At 40.3% G+C, this 21,221-nt stretch overlaps 1 protein-coding gene across 4 annotated transcripts in view; it reads right to left on the bottom strand.

Moving 5' to 3' along the window:
• The window catches only part of NELL1 (neural EGFL like 1), a 376,161-nt gene that overhangs the window by 149,456 nt on the left and 205,484 nt on the right, over window positions 1–21,221 (bottom strand). For 3 of the 4 annotated variants that reach the window (XM_083750217.1, XM_083750220.1, XM_083750219.1), the window contains exon 13: window positions 13,368–13,493. The exons of the other annotated variant lie outside the window; for it this stretch is intronic. In XM_083750217.1, coding sequence (XP_083606343.1) covers window positions 13,368–13,493 — 126 coding nt within the window. The remainder of the gene's footprint in view (window positions 1–13,367; window positions 13,494–21,221) is intronic. 4 annotated transcript variants of the gene reach the window in all.

The following is a 21,221-nucleotide window of genomic DNA, read 5'->3' as shown; positions in this document are numbered from 1 at the left end:
GTAAAATACACGCCTGTATAATATGATGCTACAGAGGACTAAAGTTAGGTATTGTACTCTATTTGGCTTTTTGATGATTTTAAAGGATTTTAAAAAGATTATTTTTGGCACTGCTTGATTTGTACATTAAAATTCCAGTCTCGTCTACTTTTTCTTTCCTGAACAATTCAACAGATGACTGAAGAAGATGCAAGAACAAGCAAGTACATTATCCACTAAGAAGAAAGGTGATTTCTTTAATAAATAATAATAATCTAACCCCAGTTGGATTTACTGACATCTACTAAAATATATGAGAAAACTTGCCACAATTCAGTGATGCTACTCCATCTGTAGAAAAGACAAAAACCAAAGCCCACACAATGCTTATCCCTATGGGTCTTCTACCAAATTGCGCCCAAGGCCCATATTCAAATTATATATTAATTCATTAGACGTTGCCTTCCTCAAGGTCTGACTGCTTTGTTCATAGACCTAGTGTTGTCTGCTATGAAAAGCAGCCATTCTCATGCAGCAGCAGCTGCACCCCACTAAACCTGCTAACACACCTTGAAGTGCCAGGGATTGAATTTAGGACCTCTGCCACTGAGCTATTCTTCACTCCCCAAAGTTTATCTGTGCAGTCTCAAATCAGTCTTGGAGAGATATATGCAATCTTACAAATTACTATTCAGTGTCACCGAGTTCAAGAGTTCAGCTGTAATGTGCTGAAGGCCAGAGTGCAGATTCTCTGTGTTATATCTTGTAGATAAGAAGCTGTGTACAAGGAGGGCTATGAGACATCCGGCTAAAATCTCTATTTCGTCTCCCTTCTTCAGGTCGGTCCAAGTACATTGGTGAAGAGGCTGGTGAAGGAATCTTAATCCCTCCCCTTCCACCCCAGCCACTGTGCATGGCACGACTGTGGATGCTGTGTGGGGAAAGTCTAGAGAACCGTGTAAGTCTTTCCATCACAGCAGCCAAAGACATGTCACAACAGCTGAAGTTTGATGTCATATTGCATTATTTACTTATTTATATACCACTTGAAGCCAAAACTGGGGTCTAAACAATTTGAAAATCCAATAAAGCAAATAAATGTGAATAGATAAGTCACTAAAAATGTAAGCGACTCCTCCCCTCTAGCTCAGGCTTCTGACCTATAGTCATTGATCCAGCACCTAGCTGGAAATCTGTCCCTCTTACAGCTCCAGGAATAAACCTGTTTTGTTTCCAACTTAGTAATTACTCCTGAAAGTATTTTTTTTTACTGTACTCTTTTAGTATACGCATCTGCTCAATAGCAAGCCAGACTGTTCGTTATCAAGCTGAGGACTGTTTCTCTGATTAGCACTGGCTCAAGCAGAAATCTTTCTCGTCAATTTGCCTCCCAAAGAACAACGCACTGGTGGGGGAGGTTCCCCAGCAAATACTGTACCAGTACACCAACTTTTGCAACCCACATTTCTTCTGCTGGCACCACAAAATGTGAAGTGATCCATGGCTGTTGTTTAGTTGCTTCGTGACCCCATGGACCAGAGCATACCAGGCATTCCTGTCTTCCACTGCCTCCCACAGTTTCGTCAAACTCATGCTGGTAGCCTTGAGAACACTGTCCAACCATCTCATCCTTTGTCATCCCCTTCTCCTTGTGCCCTCCATCTTTCCCAACATCAGGGTCTTTTCCAGGGAGTCTTCTCTTCTCACGAGGTGGCCAAAGCATTGGAGCCTCAGATCCATGGTACCATCCAGTTAAACTTATGTAACTTGTTTCCAATATCATGTTTTAATTGGTCTTGCCTACTCTCACAAACAGGGACACGGGTGGCGTAGTGGGTTAAATCATGGAGCCTAGGGCTTGCCAATCAGAAGGTCGGCGGTTCGAATCCCTGCGATGGGGTGAGCTCCTGTTGCTCAGTCCCTGCTCCTGCCAACCTAGCACTTTGAAAGCACGTTAAAGTGCAAGTAGATAAATAGGTACTGCTCCAGCATGAAGGTAAACGGCATTTCCGTGCGCTGCTCTGGTTCGCCAGATGTGGCTTAGTCATGCTGGCCACGGCCGCATGACCCTGTATGCCGGCTCCCTTGGCCAATAAAGCGAGATGAGCACCGCAACCCCAGAGTCAGCCACGACTGGACCTAATGGTCAGGGGTCCCTTTACCTTACCTTTACTCTCACAAACGAACTCTGTACACATGATATAATGAGGCACTACAGGATAGAGAGATTGGAGTCTCGCCTAGATTTCAATGAAACTCCTCTCTCACACTGTATGGATATTTTAGGTAATGCTTAATGATTTAATAGTTACAAGTTCCATATTTTATAGTTACAATATGTTGATTTTTAGATCTCTGAGCTGTTTGCACATGAGATCAATAATCACCTATTTGGTTGTTTAGAATGCTAAATCTAACTTAATAAATAAGTCAGAGCACTCATTCTAAAGAAGCAAAGTCAAATGCAAAAGCTCACAACAGAGTATCAAAAGATTTTAGACTTCCCCAGAAAACTCATCTATTCAGCATTTATCTTGAATTGCTTGCAAAATGTTTACATAGTTGTTAGTCTATGCCCAGTCTTTACTGAGCATTCATTCTGATTTATTTAGGGATGGGATGATTATGGCAATATGTATCTATCCTGCATTCACCCTAATTTTGGTTAAGGCAACATTAAAAAAAATCCAGAGGAGCTATGACAACACTTAAAGCACTTCTGCAAGTTCACAGTGGTTGGCAATTTTTTCATCCTTGTGGCAGCTGTGGGTGCTGCTCCTCAGTGTCCTGATATTGAGGAGGAAGGTTTGGGGACATATGGGCTTTTTTGTATGCATACTGAACATGCATGTAGTATTTCAGATCTCAACAGAGGTGCCTGTGTGTTTCAGTATTTCCATTACCTTCAACAGGAGATAGCAACATCCCTCACCTTATGAGTATGTCAAAAAAATTGAAATAAATACTTTCTACCGGCAAGATAGACAGTGGAGTATATTGCAAGCCAGGGGAAGCAACAGATATGTGTCCTAAGCTATGAGTTGTTCCATTTTGTGACCAACTTTGGGAATGTGGATTAAGGCCAAAAATCTTCTAAAATGCATGATTAGGAATTAAAAAGTTTCTTTCTAGCTGAACGCACTTCATGATTAGCTCATATCCTCAAGCAGTGCTAGGAGGCATAAAAGTCTCCTGTTCCAAAACTACAAACAGGGTACCTACAACATGACACAATCCCTCTTCCTGTTTTTTGCCTAAAGCAGTTGGTTGGGCCCCAAGCAAGCACGCCTGTTAGTTAAAGCCCTTCTGTGTTTAAAGTGAATGGAGTGACTTTGCATTTTCAAAACATTTCATTTTGAGACTGATGTCTAAACCAGACTTTCTCAACCTTGGGTCCCCAGATATTGTTGAACAACAATTCCCATCATCCCTAGCTAGCAAGGCCAGAGCTCAGGGATGATGGGAGTTGTGGTCCAACAGCATCTGGGGACCCAATGTACCTAAACTATTTTTTAAAATCTATATTCACTGTGATATTGTTGTTGTTATTGTTGTTGGTGTTAAATTAAAATTGTATATCAATACAGACAAATATTCACAGGCAGGTAAATTTGGGAGTTATTGGCACAACAGCATCAGAGACCTTATTTTGCTAAATGTGCGGTCAGAACAGTGCCAACCTAGATGATAGAACATAAAAAAATGCTTCCAATCTGGATTACCAGTGCAATTTTCAGATAAGACAGACAATGATGCAAAGGTTCCTGGCATCAGGAAGAAGTGCCTGATTTCTCAGGGCTTCTTGATCTTTTAAAGAGTTTGTAAGAGTACCAGGGCTTGCAAAGCTTCACCAATGTAGATGGGGTCACCATATCCCAAACAACGAAAACATCAACTTCCTGTTGCTCTGCTTCTGCCATCTGCTGCTGAACACCCACTGTCAGCTACTGGACTTTAGGTTGGACTTGGGAAGACTCATCTGGTGAATCTTCAGCCAAGTCATGAAAATGTATCTCATCAACCAACTCACCTAAAGCTTTGACAGCGAAGTACTGAAAATTCCTGTAGGAGCTGCTAAGCCCCTTTATGAAGTGAAATAAGTAATGCTTTCACACACCTTAAGCAAAAAGGCATAGGTATTCTTTCTTAGTTGTGTTGTAATGCTGGAAAAACCTGGAACACACTAGGAATTGTGGTCGGGGGTGGGGGGTGGGGACTTGATCCCGATGAAGCATCAAACTAGGAGCTACTGTTGTTCGTCGCTATGTTTTTCACCAGGCTTCCTCAACCTCAGCCCTCCAGATGTTTTGAGACTACAATTCCCATCATCTCTAACCACTGGTCCTGCTAGCGAGGGATCATGGAAGTTGTAGGCGAAAAACATCTGGAGGGCCAAGGTTGAGGAAGCCTTTTTTTCACAATGGGTTGTTTCTCCTCTGTTGGGAGCTTTGCTCTTCAAACAGGAACTTGCACATAAAAAAAAAATCAAATACCACAAAAATCCAGTACACCACTAAGACACAATTACAGAATGTCCAGCAAAGACCACCTTGCTCATCCGTGGTCCAGCAGACTCCGTTTCATTTTTGTATCAATCTAAGGATGCTCAGAAACATGTACTTGAAACAACAGTACAGTAATTGAAACTCAAGAGTCAATAATGGTTAAAAAATCATTAGGTTTGCCTCAGTCAATACACCATCTATGAAATATTCAGCCCACACACATACACAAAAATGAAATTATAAGCAATATACTTTGATTCATAAAAAGTTTTGAAATATGCTTTCATTAAAAATAGAACTACAGTCTGAAAGCACTTACTACCCTGTATATACCACATACAGTATCTTCCTATGAGTGGTGTTCCAAAACCCCTTGAAGTAGAAGCAAAGGCATTCACTAAATTCAACAGGTACCATAGTAAATCTGCAGCATACAATAACAATGCTGGGGGGGGGGGGGTTTCTTGTGCTGTGGGAAAAGAATGCCTTTAGATTAACAATCCCTGTGTTCCAAAAATGTATGAATTTTAAACTCTACTGAAATTAAAGTCTTGACCCAGGCTTAAAATTACCTCATTCTACAATCAATTACACCCTAAATTTCTTGTGTTAGTATGTAAATGGTAACAAGTTTCAAACTGTTTATACCAGGCATTGGCAAACTCGGCCCTCCAGATGTTTTGGGACTACAACTCCCACCATCCCTAGCTAACAGGACCAGCGATCAGGGATGTTGGGAATTGTAGTCCCAAAACATCTGGAGGGCCAAGTTTACCTATGCCCGGTTTATACAGTTTCTTGCTTTCTTCGGACATCTAACAAGACAATCCATTTTCCTTGCATAGTTCCAGGAAACACTTGAAAGGTTCACCCATCACTACGAATCAAGTCTTGCTGTGGGGAAGAAAGCCTCTCTAGTCATTCTCCTAATTGTGCAAACCTCACATAATATGTAGCTACTTTCCCTAGACTAATCAAAATCCATGGAGTGATAAACCAATTTATATCTAATCAATTTCACAACTTTTTTGTCAAGGAATTATATGAATAAACTGTAGTTATGCACTCAAATAAATTTTCTGCTTGGGCAAAACTTCCAACTAATTTTGAGTAATGATCAACAGAATCAACATAATTTTGACCAGACAAGTCAAATTTCACAGTGGAATTTCACACATGGTAGATCAGAAAGCACGAGCATACCACCATTAAAGTCAGCTATACAATAGTGTCTGAACTGAAACGCCACACAGAGCCTACTAGATATTATAACTAGTTAGAAGTGTTACCAGACTCTCTGAACACCATACAGTTTTTTTGTTCAGGGCATGGATAAAAAAGGAGGCAAACATTTAAAGCAATGTTACACTTCCAGTGCAGGTACCATTGTGACTCTAGTTGTCACTTACAGTCCCCAGCTAACACTACACCAGCAACTCATCAATCAGGCCCATCATAACCATTGGGTCTAGTGGAGCAAGGCGCCAGAGTGCTGGGTTCTCAGGGGTGCAGAGCATTGGAGTCTGGGGCCAAGCGTTTGAGTCTGGGGCAGAGCTGAGTTCACCCCCGAACTCGCACAGAAGAGCTCTGCATTCCTAGGGGCGTCAGGCACCCGCTGCAGAAACCGCTGTGCTCCCCAGCTGTGGGGAGGAACTGCGCGAGCTGCCAACGCATCCCCTTCCCTGCTCTGCCTTCCCTGCTTTCCCTTGCCATCCACGTCCCACCCTGGAAGCTGGAGATTCTATGCTGCGATTGGGTGTTAGTGTATTGGATGTGGCAGAGGCTGTTGTTGATTTGCTCAGTCTGTGTCAGTTGGGCGTTTGTTTTGCTGCTGCCCACGGGGGTCGACGTGTGCCTCTTAATAAGGAGTAATAAAGAGGTGGGTTTGTCTGAGAAGAAATGCCAGTTAAACAACTATTACACTGGCAAATAGCCCCTTTGGGGGCAAAACACTAGAAAGGGTGGCAACAGTCCAGGTTCAGGCTTGCTTGGAGGCAACTTGGATACGTTCTAGTCTGGCTTCAGGGCTGGCCATGCCACTGAACCTGCTTTTCAATTTCATTGTTCCGCAAGGGACAATGACAATAAAGATATTGTATCGTATCGTAGTAGCCATGGTTGATGGCAGTTGTTGGGAGAAAGATAGGTGGAATGTGACCCTGCTTGTTCCCCTTGACTGACTGGCAGTTTTCAGTACCATGGTATCCTTTTGGAGCATCTCAGGGAGGTGGGGGTTGGGAACCCTGTGCTTCAGTGGCTCTACTCCTACCTCCAGGGCCATTTCCAGAAAGTAGTTATGGGAGGCTGAGCACCATGGGAGTTGTCCTGTTGTGCTCAGCAAGGTTTCATCTTGTTCACTAAAGCAGTGGGTGGCAGCGGCAGTGTAAGTTACCAACACCTGAAAAGAACTGTGATTTTTTTCTGGGTGGGTGGAGGGAAATAGTTTATTGTTATGAAAAAGTAACCCTTGAAAATTAATAATTTGGAAATGAGTCTCTAGGTGCAGACCAGTACTCTAGCAGTTTTTACTTCTGGGTATAGATAGTCCTATAGTCCTTTAAATATCTCCACAATACTTCTCTGCTGCTGATGGAATCATAGATCATGATCTTTTGGTAATACAGTATACAAATACAGTAATTAAAATTTATTTGCTTAACCCATCAATCACCTAAATGGCACCACCTGACCTTAGTACGCCACTGAGTATGGCACACTCCTGATTTCTCTTTGGGAAGGGGCAAAAGTGTGCGTTGCCACCCCTTCCTGCAGGTATATTGTTCAACAACTCAACAACTTGGGGGGGGGCACCGGGCAGAACTTTGCACCATGGCGCTGCATATGCTAAGGATGGCCCTGTCATCAATTATCTACAGCCCATCCTTGACAATTATATTTACCTGTCATAGCCTCAAGTTGTAAGCCTGTCTCTGCTTATAGACAGCACACTAATCTAAAACAGCTGCTCATCAGCAATGATGAGCCAGATAACAAAGATACATAGAGACCATACCTTGCAACAAACTCAGATGCCAACTCTGACAACATTATTAAAGGTAAAGGGACCCCTGACCATTAGGTCCAGTTGCGGACAACTCTGGGGTTGCAGTGCTCATCTCGCTTTATTGGCCAAGGGAGCCAGCATACAGCTTCTGGGTCATGTGGCCAACATGACTAAGCCGCTTCTGGCAAACCAGAGCAGCACACGGAAACGCCGTTTACCTTCCCGCTGGAGCGGTACCTATTTATCTACTTGCACTTGACGTGCTTTCGAACTACTAGGTTAGCAGGACCTAATATCAACCACAATAAGAAACTTATTGCTCGTGTTTCAACATCTGCTCATGTTCCAACATCTTCTAGAAATTCTCTTTTGCTTTCCACATGCAACAAACAGTTAAATCGCTATGCGAAAAAAATAAATGGGCACAAATCTAACATCAGAAATGGCAGCATTCAAAACCCATTTTGGTCTGAAAGACATTTTCAAAAAGAGCTGGATCTGGCTTGATAGTTTTATACTGTACTTTTTCTTTTACCATTTATTGATAGCCACATACAATACAATGTGAGCAGTTATATTTCTTCAGAAGCAAGAAGAGAAATTTGTATAAATGCCAAATAAAAAATGGTGACAGAAAAGCTATTAAGTTCAATTATCTCTATGCACTATAAATAATAACAGCAATAACATGCATGCTGTCCAAAAATAACGTTTGAATTGCAGAAGCTGTTTCTTAAATAAAACATTCCAATGACAAATCTATACTTCTCCAGAATGAAATGGACTAGCCTAAATGGTACATCATGAAAATAATCTACTATACCCTATCTACAAATTTTCTTTTTGCTTCCAATATGTATTTCACATATTGAGACTGTAAACCTTGAGGAAATAATAAGTAACACAAACAAAACAAGCCAAAATTAAGATAGACAGGTTGTTTGGAATGATTCACATATTTCCCTCTAGCAATTCAGTCACACAATTCCCAACTGTGAGGCATGGCCCTGTATTGCAGTGCCTCTGATGAACATAGGGAATCAGAAATGTACATGGAGTTGCATGCACATAGGACCTTATCTGTTCTCTTTTTTATGAGTACAGGAATGCTAATAAGATTCCTGAGCATATCTGTGGAACTTTTTCTCAAAGGAAAGAACAAAAAGAATATGTGTGCACAGAATCTGGAATGTGTTCATGTTACACACAAATAGTTTAGACTTTAAGGGGTAATGTATTCCCGCCCCCCAACACAGTAGCTTTAGGTGTCATATAGTGATTCTTTAAGTAAATAAATAAAAACTGCACTAAAACTAGGAGCCACAAATGCTAACACAAAACTACTAAATGTCTTGCTACCAAGCCATTAGGCTGGATTCTTGTGATAATTGTAAGCAGCAAAAGAAAATGCATTTGTACTGTTAGATTACCTTTTGCATTACAGCTGGTGGAAGACTTACTAGAGTGCTGTGTCATGATGTATCAGGTGTGCATAACAATACAAAAACCAGTGCCATACACACTCTATTGGATATTTTTTTTAAAAGGTCATGAGAATGAGTTTGCGGACTCTTGCACAAGAATTTAAGAAAACAGAGGAATTTTTATTGGATTTGCAATTACATTTCACACTCAGTGCTCTTCCCCTAAAATAGTAACAGCTGTTTCTGTGAAAGAGAGTAACAACTTTGGATACAGCTAATGAGTTTTTGAAAATTTCATTCTTGTTGCATTATTGCAGCCTACTATTGCAGAATAAAACCACCACATGCAAGACATTTAATACTTTAATAAAAGTGCTTACCTAGAAGAGTTTATTTGCTTTTTTCTGCTGTAGGATGAGAACACCTTTGAGTCTGTAATTATGCACATACCTAGTTCCAGTGTTGAGGAAGTCAGGCTTTGACTACTTAAAAAAAAATGTTTTAGGATGCCTTATACATTTTCCCACTTAAATGCTTATTCAGCTCTTCTTTTAAAAAGCAAACAATTCACTGCTCTGAGTAGGAAGACGGGAAGTGGCTTTGGGGTTCTCAAAAGGACCGACAGTCAGCACCCTGTACAGTCCGCTGGGGAGCGGAAAGGGATAAATGGGGGCTGCTAAAGAAGGTGTCTAAAAGATATTTTTCTTAAAATTATATAATTTAGTTTTGCTTGGTAAGTAAAATGTGTGTAAAATCGCACAGACGTCATTAAAAATGAATGCCAAATACTTGCAGTTACATTATATATTAATATTATTTTTATTCATTATTATTATCATCATTTTCAGAAGGTAAAATTAAAATTCTTTGGTTTTCCAAAAGCAGTTTATCTGCTTCTTCAGCAAACGTAGATTACCAAGCTAAATGTTGTCCAGTAATAGATTTGAATTCCTTACATGCAAAAACATACTTTTAAGGTCCTTCACCAAATTAATTTGCAAAAATTAAGTTTCAGCCCCTAAAATGGTCTATGATCTACCTGTTTTCAGCAGAAGCAATCTGTGTAGACTATTTTTGGAATTTGAAAGTTGAAAAATTCAGTGTGCCCTAAGCAGGAAGGTTGTATGCAACCTGAAGGCTGAATAGAGTCAGATGCACAGGCTGAGTTGAACTAAGGCCACTTTATTTAAGTTTAAACCAATGAAAACACCTACAGAGGGAAACAACTATCAGTTGGGAGCAAACTCTAAGGTAAAACTGCAGGCATTAAGCAACCAAACCCCTGTGTAGCATTCACACGAGCTATCCGCTCCCCCAACCAGCCCTCCAAGCTTCGGCAAGACCTGGCAGGGAGAGGGATAGGCAGGCAAAGGGGTTGCAAAACATGAGCCAAACACTAGTAAGCTGCCACCACCTCCTTTTCTGGGAACAGTCCCCAGAAGGGATCCAAGGAGGAGGATCACCTTTCCTTATTTACTGGACTGCCCCACTCTATGTCACTTTACCGTGACACAGACAGAAAGCCAACAGGTAAACTGGTAGGTGATTATGGGGTCAGGCACTGGTTCAGCTTCCCAGCAAAAGGCACAAAATACAAGAAAGGCAAAAGTCCTTTTCCAAATTTATTGAAAAAAGGTCATTCAGAAAGCAAAAGCTTGCACTACACCCTGTCTGAAGGAAATGGAGGTAGGGCTGTACCAGCTAACACTTTCTGTGGGCTATGCTGTGAAGGTGTGTAGGTAGGTCTTGCTGTATCACATAGACACACAACCGCCCAAGGCCCCATGGTCCCAGGTGGATGGGCTATCCCATCCCAGGACTCCACCACACAGATTGCAAGCCTCAGGGCCAGCCCATCACCCTGAAAGGTGCCTAAACAGGTCACCTGGCTGAAACTCAATTGTTCCCTCTTTCTGCACCAAACCACCACAAAGGGGATACATCTCTACTTAGTAATGCTTTTTCCCAACTGAGAACAGTGGATAAATACATACCCACAATGAATTTCTTAAATTACACTACAGTCTTAGGTGAATTATAATCAATTGCATTCTGACAAAACACAAAGGACTCAATTAGAAAATTTCAGTCTTTTCCAAATTAGAGAAAATGTACATACTTGAAACTAAGAAAAGCCTTTATTGTGTGATCAGGTTGAGACAAACTGAGAACATATCAGTTTGAATAAATAGCCCTTTCCCACTATACAAAGACAGTTCACAAAAGCATGAAAGGGTTTTAATACCCACTATTGGATCTGTACTGAAAATGCAATTATATAAAGCTTTCAGATGTCTTTGTAGCTCCAGGGAGACCTTTGGCAAATCACTGTTTATTTTTTCACAGACCATTTGTTAAAATTGTGCCAGGTCAGTCTACACTTGTTCTACTCTCCATATGAAACTCATTCTTTTATAGATATGAGAATCTAGAGATTTCTTTATTGCCTACCAAAGACAATCTAGCAAATTCATATAACAGATGCAACAGGGAAATGAAGGTTAGAAGCAATTCACTGTAGCACAAAAGCACACCAAAATACACTTGAATGATGAGCTATAAAATTAATCTCTAAAGACAGATGTAGTTCTTCAAAAATGAAAAGTCAGTAGTAAAAAAATATTTAGGAATAAAAATAGACTGCATGTACATGAAAGTTCTGATACAACAGAAACAAACACACACACACACAGACACATGTGTATATATTTATGTATAATACTTTAAGGATGCCCCTTGTGAAAAGTTATGAAGAAAGCTTAGTTACCCCAAGGGTCAAGGAGTAAAAGTCATAATATAAATTGGTAACTGTTAGGAAGGAGTAGGCAGGAATAAAGAAGCAAGCTTTTGCAATGGGTGAAAGCCATTATGTCTCTCAAATTTATTCTCATAAATCCTGAATACACATTGCAGAGAGGTTGGTCAGATCAGGAAGGAGCTAGGAGGGAATTCAGAGGAGCTGCTTGTTGATGACACTGGAGAGAGGCCAAGTGGGTTGGGATGGACTGTTTTTGGACCTTGGGGCGGGGGGAACAAAGTTACAGATAAGGAGTTCTATCCCAGAGACGGTCTCAGTGCTGTCACCTCCCAGCATTCCTCTTCGACCCCCCCCCCCTACATCACCCGGGTATGCTGCACCAGCCTCACCCCTGGCTTCTGTGCTCACTTTGTCGCCAATCTTGGCACCCCCTCCAGCACTGCTGGAGCCCACTGACTTAAGAAAAGTAGGGAAGGCAATACACAATTTCAGCTTTACAGTACATGCAATCCCCAGAACATAATCCCTGTGCAAGTTGTGAGTTATCTGTACATATCTGTAATCCTGAATAGATCCAAGGTTGTTATATATCCAATTCTTAATCCTCATTCATTGAAGACACTATTTTTTATGTTTATCTTTTTGTTCCATCCCAAGCCCCTGTTTATTCTCTAAGACTTTGCCCTATGGATTGTATATATTCAGAACATGACAAATTCTGGAATAATCACTCACATATTGTTTTTTGTATTGACCATATTTCCAGGTGAAAAGAGAGGCAGCCCTTTTAAATGCTAATTTTATTTCACTGCCCCAAAACAAAAGAAATAAAACTTAAAAGTTCTCCAAGCCTTCCTAAGACAACTGTCAGGAGTTATCTTCTCAGGTACTGGCAAGAACAAGGTTTTCTCAAATTCTAGGGGAAATACATATTATTTTTCTTCCTAATCTTCCAACAAACCACCTGCAGATATCAGTTTAAAACACTAATGCTCTCCTAAGACTTCTCATTACTGCTTTTTACTGATAGATTAAAAATTACTGACTTTTATGTCTAAAGCTATTGTATTTGTTTCATATTGTTCAATTCTTCTTTAAGAATTAAGCAAATATTAACTCAACAATTAGCAAGCAAAATTATTCCCTTAATGGCTATTCAAACTAATACTTAGGTCACTTTTGCAGTACGTGTAAATAAATAATCACATGACATAGACTCCATGTACCAGCCACCTAAATCACAAATGCAAAAAGGCTTCCGTACCCCATACTAGGACCTGGTACCCCATAACATATTCCTCTGTTCCCGTTCTCTACTGGAGGGTGGGATGAGAAGCAGCAGCAGAAACTGTCTCGGTCCAAGAACTCTCTTATCCCACTTCCCCGACAGTAAATTTAGCATTTACGAAGAAGAGAAATAACCTGTGTATATACTGAAGAACCATGTAATGAGGTGTCACCACTATAGAACAGTCTAAACAATTGGATTTTAAATTCTTACCTTTTTATATAAATATAGGAAAACTTTATCCCCCTCTCTCAGAAAACATTTCTTCAACTTTCAAGGATGTATTTTCCCTCGAGGAATAAATCTATTGCCTTCATACAACATGAAGAATATTTCATTCCTTCCAAATGAACACCATTGGATATTAATAAAGTCTCATGGTGTTACTGCGATCATATTAAGAGCTTACCTGTACATGAGAAATCATCAACGCGGATATATCCTGGGACACAATCACAGCGATATGATCCAGGCAGGTTAACACACACTGTGTTGGCATGACAATAATGCATCTTAGCAGCACACTCATCAATATCTGAGGGGGGAAAAACACCCATGAGATTGCATTCAGCTGCACAGTTGCACATCTTCAGCAATACAACACTGAAATATGAAAGAACTATATAAAAATATCCAACATATATCCACAAAAAAGCAGAACATTTACAATTCTGCCATTAACTTTGTGGGCATTCCTCCTGACCACCACTCCTAAAAGTAATTACTCATCAATTGGAGTATTCCAAAATTGTGAAGCATTAAAGAGAAAGGTTAAATTAGTCAATTACAAATTAGACATGTATTCTTTCAGCACATTGATTTCAATAAAAGTTGATATTTAACATCACCTTTTATAAGGTTGGCCTACTTTGGAGGATAGCCTTGGGGACAAGTAGCCTGAGTAATAACCTGAGTTAGTACAATTAGTACTTTTTATATTTCTGCAAACTACTTCCCCAATTTTAATGAATAATCCCTTTCAGAACATGAATGATTGGAGGAAATGTAGTTCAAGTGTGCTGGGGAAACCCTTTCCTACTATGGCCCTAGATCTATTCTGTCAGAGGAGAGATTACTTTCTGTATCATAGAGGTGGCCTCTTGCTAGATCCATCCAGTCAAGCTGTGAAAGCATTGTGACCCAAGACACTTATAAAGGCAGATGGCGCTTTCTTGATACACCTGGTTATATGTGTAGGTAGAATAGAGACACCAAAACAATGCAGCTAGAACCCAAGCCAGCTCTCTAATCAAGCCTCAAAACCTGCAAACTGCTTCCCCCTTCAGTTCCTTTTGACACACACTAGATTCAGACAAAACTATCAAATAGCTTCTGTCCCAGTTCCAATCTGGGTGGATGCACATGATTCACATGCTAGATACTCATCATTCCCCATTAAGCACTTACCTATTCACCAGTATTTATCAGACAATACAAAATCCCAGAAAGCTTTATGGTACACAACAAAACAGCATGCCTGTAACAGTACAGTTACATCAAAATATGAGTTACATCAAAATATGAGACAACCATTAAGAATCCTCATCAGACAAAATGTTGCCTGGATTGATTCTTATATCAGCGGAAGGACTCTAGAAAAAAAATCCAAGGGGAGTTTTACTTATCCCCCTTATCAGTCATATGCCCTATGTTTCATTCCAAATATATTAGGTTTTGCAGCAAATGGAATACAAAGTCTCCCTTTTCTTAATAATATGCGCACATGACCTCATTCAAATTACTGAAGAAGATAAAGTTGCCAAAGTTGGGAGTAGGTATGATATAATCTAGAAAGGCTGCAGAGCATTGCTACAATTATGGGGAAAATTCTATTATTCACAAGTGTTTTTCTTCTTCTCTTGGATCCCTTTCTCATAGGTACCTTAAAGCATATTGTGGGTAGACCAGCTCCTTCTATTCTCCTTTGATCTGCTCACCCCATCAGGGACAAAACTGTTATGTGCAAGGTGCACCATCTGCCTCCGTTTTATTTCAGTTACACTTGGGGCAGGTTTGGACAGGTGGCGATGAAGCTTAAGAACCCCTGCATTAGGATTTACCTAAAGGCAATATTTGGGATGCAGATGGCTTTTGCTTTAAAAATGAGTTTATTGTCCAGCTGTGCTTGATCTTCCTGGTACATAAACTGCATTTGCATGAGTCATTTCAGTTTTACATTTCTTATTATTCCAGTATCAGTGTTAAGGAAATACTGTCCTGTTACATACCTTTTTCTAGTTGGTTGGAGTGAATACAGATATCCCTGAAAGTCTGACAGAGTTCATGTGAGTCTGAATAGGTAAAACAAGGACAACAGAACTAGCTTCATTGTTCTTTGTTCTACTACATGTCAGTAGAAATGATGAAAGGGGCTTTGCCTCCATGCTGATGCAATCCTGTATTTGTGTGCTGAGTGCCAAGTAGACCAGCTGTCATGAGCACTACTATCCAATAGACATCAATACAGTGAGTAGGAAGTTTGAGCAACTAACGAAATCATTTTGCACTGGTCACCAAGCAGCTGTCAACTGACAGGGACTTTTGAGTGGTCTGGACTGAATCTGAAATGATGGCTTGAAGGCAAAAGATGGGATACAAATACCTTGAGCGATCAAGTCCCCTTGCTTTTGCTATTTCTGAATGATAATCCCCTTGAAAAATGGGGGGGGGGGGGCTGTCAAAGCCTGAAAGACAAATGGCAAGGAAAAAGAGTCACTCTCTCTCTCAAACCATTGTGCTCTGCAGCCATATGAGGCACACTTGCCTTTAAGTACAGGCTTGCACTTCTCTGCTTGCTATCTTTTAAAAAACAATGCAGGCTTTTATTTCATTCCTTTGAAAGGGCTTTGTTTAATCATGTATAATACTGAATCATAAATGTAAAGGAAGAGAGATAGGAAATATGTCAGAACTAGTAAGATATCCATCTAAAAATTAACCTGACAAGGTTCCATGTTTGTCTGAAGCTTCAACAATGAATTTGAAAGACATGAGCCATGTCAGTAAAAAGGGGGGAGTGCTGAAAAAACATTGAATGTTATGGATTTAACTAGCATCTTCTTTTAGTAAAAAAGGGAAAGTTTATTTTTATTCATAAAATATTCACATACTACTATTCATTTAAAATATCAGTGAAATTTACATTAAACTTTTGATAGCAATAAGGGTAAAAATCTACAGCTTTGAATAGTTTCTGTGCGGCATTGTCTTCCTTTATTTATGTACACCTCTGGTTTCAAATGAGGTCCACTGCCATGAGAGCATGTATGACATTCTCTTCTAGCTCCTTGCAGTTGCTAACTCCCATCTCAGGTTCCACGCTTTCCTCCCTACAGGAATGGGGCAGAAAAAGCTACAGGCAAATTTACAGGCTGGTTAAAGGTAAAAAATGGTGGTCCATAAAAGTAGCCTTTTGTCAATATGTAGGCTTTTTTGCCCGCTGGATTTTGGTGACATAGTCCAGGCTATCAGCAGTCAGCACCATTCTATCCAAGCCACTGAAGCACCCTGGGATGGAGAAGAGCAAGGCAGCTACATCAGTGTAGTGCAGACAAACAAGCAGGAGCACCGGATTGGCTCTGCTGGTGCCACTGCACCAACCTCCCACTTTCCATTCTGGTATGCTGCAATGACTCAGCCAGAAGGAAGTCAGGTGAGTAGCACAACCCCACCATACTGTGGGGCAGAATGAGATGCAGACAAATACAGTGAATGGCTAGTACTAACGGTGGCAACCTGCTGAAGCAATTCTTCCACTGAGCTGCAGGTGCCCATTCTTAAAAAAAAATGTGCAGAATCTGAAGCATGGTTACTATAATGCAAGTTCCATTGACCTTGGCAAGGAAGTATTGGGCTAAATGTAATACAATGGTATAAATCAACGTTTCCCAAACATGGGTCTCCAGCTGTTTTTGAACTACAACCCCCATCATCCCTAGCCAGCAGGACCAGTGGTCAGGGGTTATGGGAACAGTCGTGCAAAAACAGTGGTCTAAAACCATTTGCTGCTTGGATCTAAAATTTTCAGCTTCAGTTCTTCACACATTCTTCTCTTTCATCATCATGCCCTTTCAATGGTATTTTATCATTGGCTCTTTGGGTGAACTGTTTCCAGGTCTAAGAAACAGGTCAGTTATCTGTGTTGGATAGGGTTGCTAGTATGGGTTGAATGTGCTCAAGAATCCCTATCTGTCACTGAATGCCCAACTGGTTTCACTGGCTAGGAATGCCTGCTTCTGCCTGCTTCAACAGAGGTGACAACTAAGGTATAAGGTTCCTGGTTTGGGATAGTTTAGTTATGACAGTCCGAGAATTGGTAACCTCTACAACAGATTCCTGCACTGCACTTTATATAGAGATTGGCTGGTTTGGAATGGGGTTCACCAAACAAGCATCTGGGTGCCATGATGCCTGGAAAGTCCCTCATCATATAACCCACTTTAAAACAGCTGCATTAGTTGCCAGTTCTTTTCCAAGTCCAGTTCAATGAACTCACAATAGTGTTTAAAGCCCTAAACAACTTAGGTCCCAAATATCTGAAAGACCATCTTCTTCCAACTCAGGTGTTAATATCAGCTTTCGACGTTTATCTTCTGTCTATCAAGATCAGGGCTTCAAGTGTGGTGGCACCAGCCCTCTGGAACGCACTTCCCATGAACATGAGGCGGCATCTATTTGGGTGCTTGCTTGAAACTGAGCTCTTTAAACAGGCTTTCCAAGAGGGGTGATCCAGCTATGTTGATATCTGACTCACTTTTTTTAAATAAATTTTGTGAATGTAATTTAATTGTTGATTTTAGGTTGTATAGAATTGGTTTCCAAATAAATAAATAAATAAATAAATAAATAAAAGTATAACTTTTAAAACAAACATCATTTCCTTTCCCCAATACTTTCTGCTAGTAAAATAATTTTGCTAAGATATGTTCAGATCAAAGGATATGAAGTAATGGTTGCTATTTCATTTATCTATAAAAATACACAAGTTTAAATGCCCAGGATTTTTTTTAAAAAGCCGCAACATTGTAACAGCACTATCCATAAACCACAATGTGGTACACATCACTTTGGCTATAATGGAACTCAAATTGTGATTCATGTGAGTAGATTGCTTGTCGCATTTGAAATATTAGAGCTTGTCTTCTGGTGGTCTTTTGAGGTGATAAAAATACATGATTTATGTCTTTCCCTGCAATGGTGATGTAGTTTGCTTTTCTTATAAAAAATGTTCTACTTATGGTCTTTAAAATGAAACTTGACACAGCATAATGATCCTTCACATATCACTAACTTCCATCTGCATAAGCTAGTTTGCTGTAATGACAAGGAGTCACTGGGGCTAAAGCTTTTCAGTGAGAATCACTGCATCACAGTACATAGCTTAGTATGGCATAGTAGATGACGGCATTCATCTGATGTGGAGGTACTTCATTAATATTTGCATTCTGGCAGCTTTCATTCTCTTGACATTTTGTTCTTTACTGCAACAATAACTGGAAACCAGCCATCCAAAGAGAGCTATATTCCCCATGCATCTGAAATACTATAAGGCCAGTTCAAACAACCATGTTTATCGCAGGATAACTGAATGAAATGGCTATCATGTCTCTGCTGTCACAGACGGCCTTATCAGCACATCAATGAAAGTATGCCTATCAAGTGTTCAGCTTATCATTTGATAGCTATCACTCACACAAACCTGACCTTCCCATAAAAAAAGGAAGCAGATGTTAACAGAAATAGAAAGACAATACTGGAGCATCAGTATTCAGTGTTGCAAGCTGGCATAGCTCCACTGATCTATTGGGAAGCTCATACTGTCTGTTAATTTCTTTCATCTTGTCAGATATCAATAAAAAGGGCCATTACAGAAGGCAATGAGTGTTGAACACTGCAGGTACCCAAAACAACACCTTTTAGTTCCAGCAGCAGCTAAGTCACTTGAAGTACTAGGTGCTTCCGCCGAAGGCTTCTTCCTTCTTGCCAGTCATCACTTAATGCCCTTCTAAGTATCTGAAATTCTGGGCTGCCCAGGCAGCACTTCAATAAGCAGAGTGCTGTGCTTTCACAGCCAAACCATGGTCTCTACTTCCCAATCATGGATGCTTCCCATTTCCCTTTTCAGACTCCTTGACTGTGACATCAGCTCAGTATCAGTTGCTGTATCTGGGATGGCCTTCCTGATTACTGACTGTGACCATCATCTTCACAATTCTCTACCTTACTGGCTGCCATGGGGCTTGCACGCGGCTTTAAATCACTTGAGGCTTCAGGTCTACCACTCATCACCTGATAGTAGAGCCAAAGCCTGATTTTCCATTGTCAGTGAACAATTGGGAGCACAGTTTAAGGTTCCTGATTACGCATTGACAGCTTTGTCTTTACCTGCCCCACACCAGATGTCACAGGTGTCGGGTAGGTGAGCATGCTTTGAGGAAAATCTGAATCATTGATGTGCGAAGGATGGCCTGCAGGTTAGTGGTTTCCCACCCCACCCCTGCCCTGGTCCCTTTGTCTCCTAAGACCCACCCAAGTCAGGTAACCAAAGATGCTCTGCAAGGTCTTATACCTCTTTTCTGAAAGGAACTGTACACATACTCTGAAATCCAAGACTCTGCTCAAAGAGGATAAAGTTAAGTAAGATTATCTCTCTTTTATTATACTGAAGTGCATGATTCTTTCTTTTCCTAAAGAAACTTTGGATATACTTTGACATTTGAGTTCTTTGGTCAGAAAGGACATTTCTCTGGAATTTGTCATTAAAACATTCCCCATGCACTAAGACTGTATAGTCATTAAGCTATTGACCATGTTCTAAAGATCCTTCCCAAGCTTCTTTAGGTTTTGTAACTTTGAGAAAGTAAATCTAAATTTCATTCTCCCCCCCTGCCCCCCATGACTAGGCTTGAGGGAAGATCTCTGTCAGTAAGGCTTAGAACATCTTCACCCAACTTGCTGAACAGTTTAGGGTTTTTCAGTCATTTCAACCAAACCAGTACAGTACTTTTCAGGGGAACCCTTACAAAATGGGGGTACACCAATAAGGAAAGACTTCCCATAATCATCTGTCACAATGACAAATTGCACAGGAAAGAAAAACAGTTTTCTGAAAGAAAAAGAGTGGCTGCTCTGACAGTTAGAGGACCTCTTCTTGCAATGGACAGGTGGAAGTTGTGCTCTAGCTATAAGGCTGCATAGGGGTTTTATTTCAGACACTGGGAAACTTCTGTACGTCTAGTACCTCAGTACTGCCTCAAAATGCAATTTCCCTGAGAAAATTAAAATATCCACTTGACTGAGAGAGAGAAATCTTACACAAAGCACAGAAATGACATATTATTGGCAGGATGTAAGACATAGTCCCAGGGTCTGGGAAAATAACATGCTTAGAAATTGAGCTAAAACAACCACCAAGAATTACAGAAGCAAAGGGGCAGGGCTTTTAAAGGAAAGAAGGCAGAGCAGGCATAAGAGAAGAAGTGGTGCGGCAAAGATTAAGAGAGACTGGAGGTGGGGGAAAATCTCACAATGGTCTTATGGGTAAGAAAGATTTCTGTCATCAGAAATATTAAAAAGAATAAACTGTGGAGGTGAAGCAAGTGTAGTCCAGTTCAGCAGAACAAGGAAGCAGGAGGCTGAATTTCATATGTGCGGCACGTTAAGTCAAATCTGAAGTTGAAGCTCTTTGCTTATTCAATATTTATGTATGAACACCTCTTTCTTTAAAAGGCTCTTAGCAATAGACAGAGATATACAAAATCAAGTAATTAACATTTGTTGGAATTCAGCTATTTAAAAAATATCAAGAAATAAATATACACTTCACATTCTCAACAGAAAGGAGATTTTCTTAACCCAGAGTGAATAGCTGCAGAATTTTGATAAATGCATTAATGGAAAACATGCCACTTTTACTTAAACTAGGATACTTGATAATATATTCATAAGGCATTTGACAGTCTTAAACAAATTATTTTTCAAACACATTTAGAATTTGCATATATGATAATACTGTTTAGTAAACAGAGTGTGTAAACAATATGAAAACCTTAGAACAGGGTATTTAAGAAGAGCAGTTTCTGCCTCCTTATGGCAGAATCTCACTCTGACTCATACATTCTACATCAAAAAGGGATGTGGTTGCTTCTCACTTTGGCTGCCCTTCCTGCTTTCCCAAATCCTTTGCCACAAACATCACCCACTTGCCCTTTCCTGCTCCCACTGCCACTGGTCCCTACTACAAACATGGCAAGCCTCGGATCAT

The sequence above is a fragment of the Podarcis gaigeae genome, assembly GCF_964106915.1.
Source record: "Podarcis gaigeae genome assembly, chromosome: 1".
NCBI classification, from domain to species: Eukaryota; Metazoa; Chordata; class Lepidosauria; order Squamata; family Lacertidae; genus Podarcis; species Podarcis gaigeae.
Note: the sequence above shows the minus strand (reverse complement) of the source record. Positions and strands in the feature narration are given on the sequence as shown.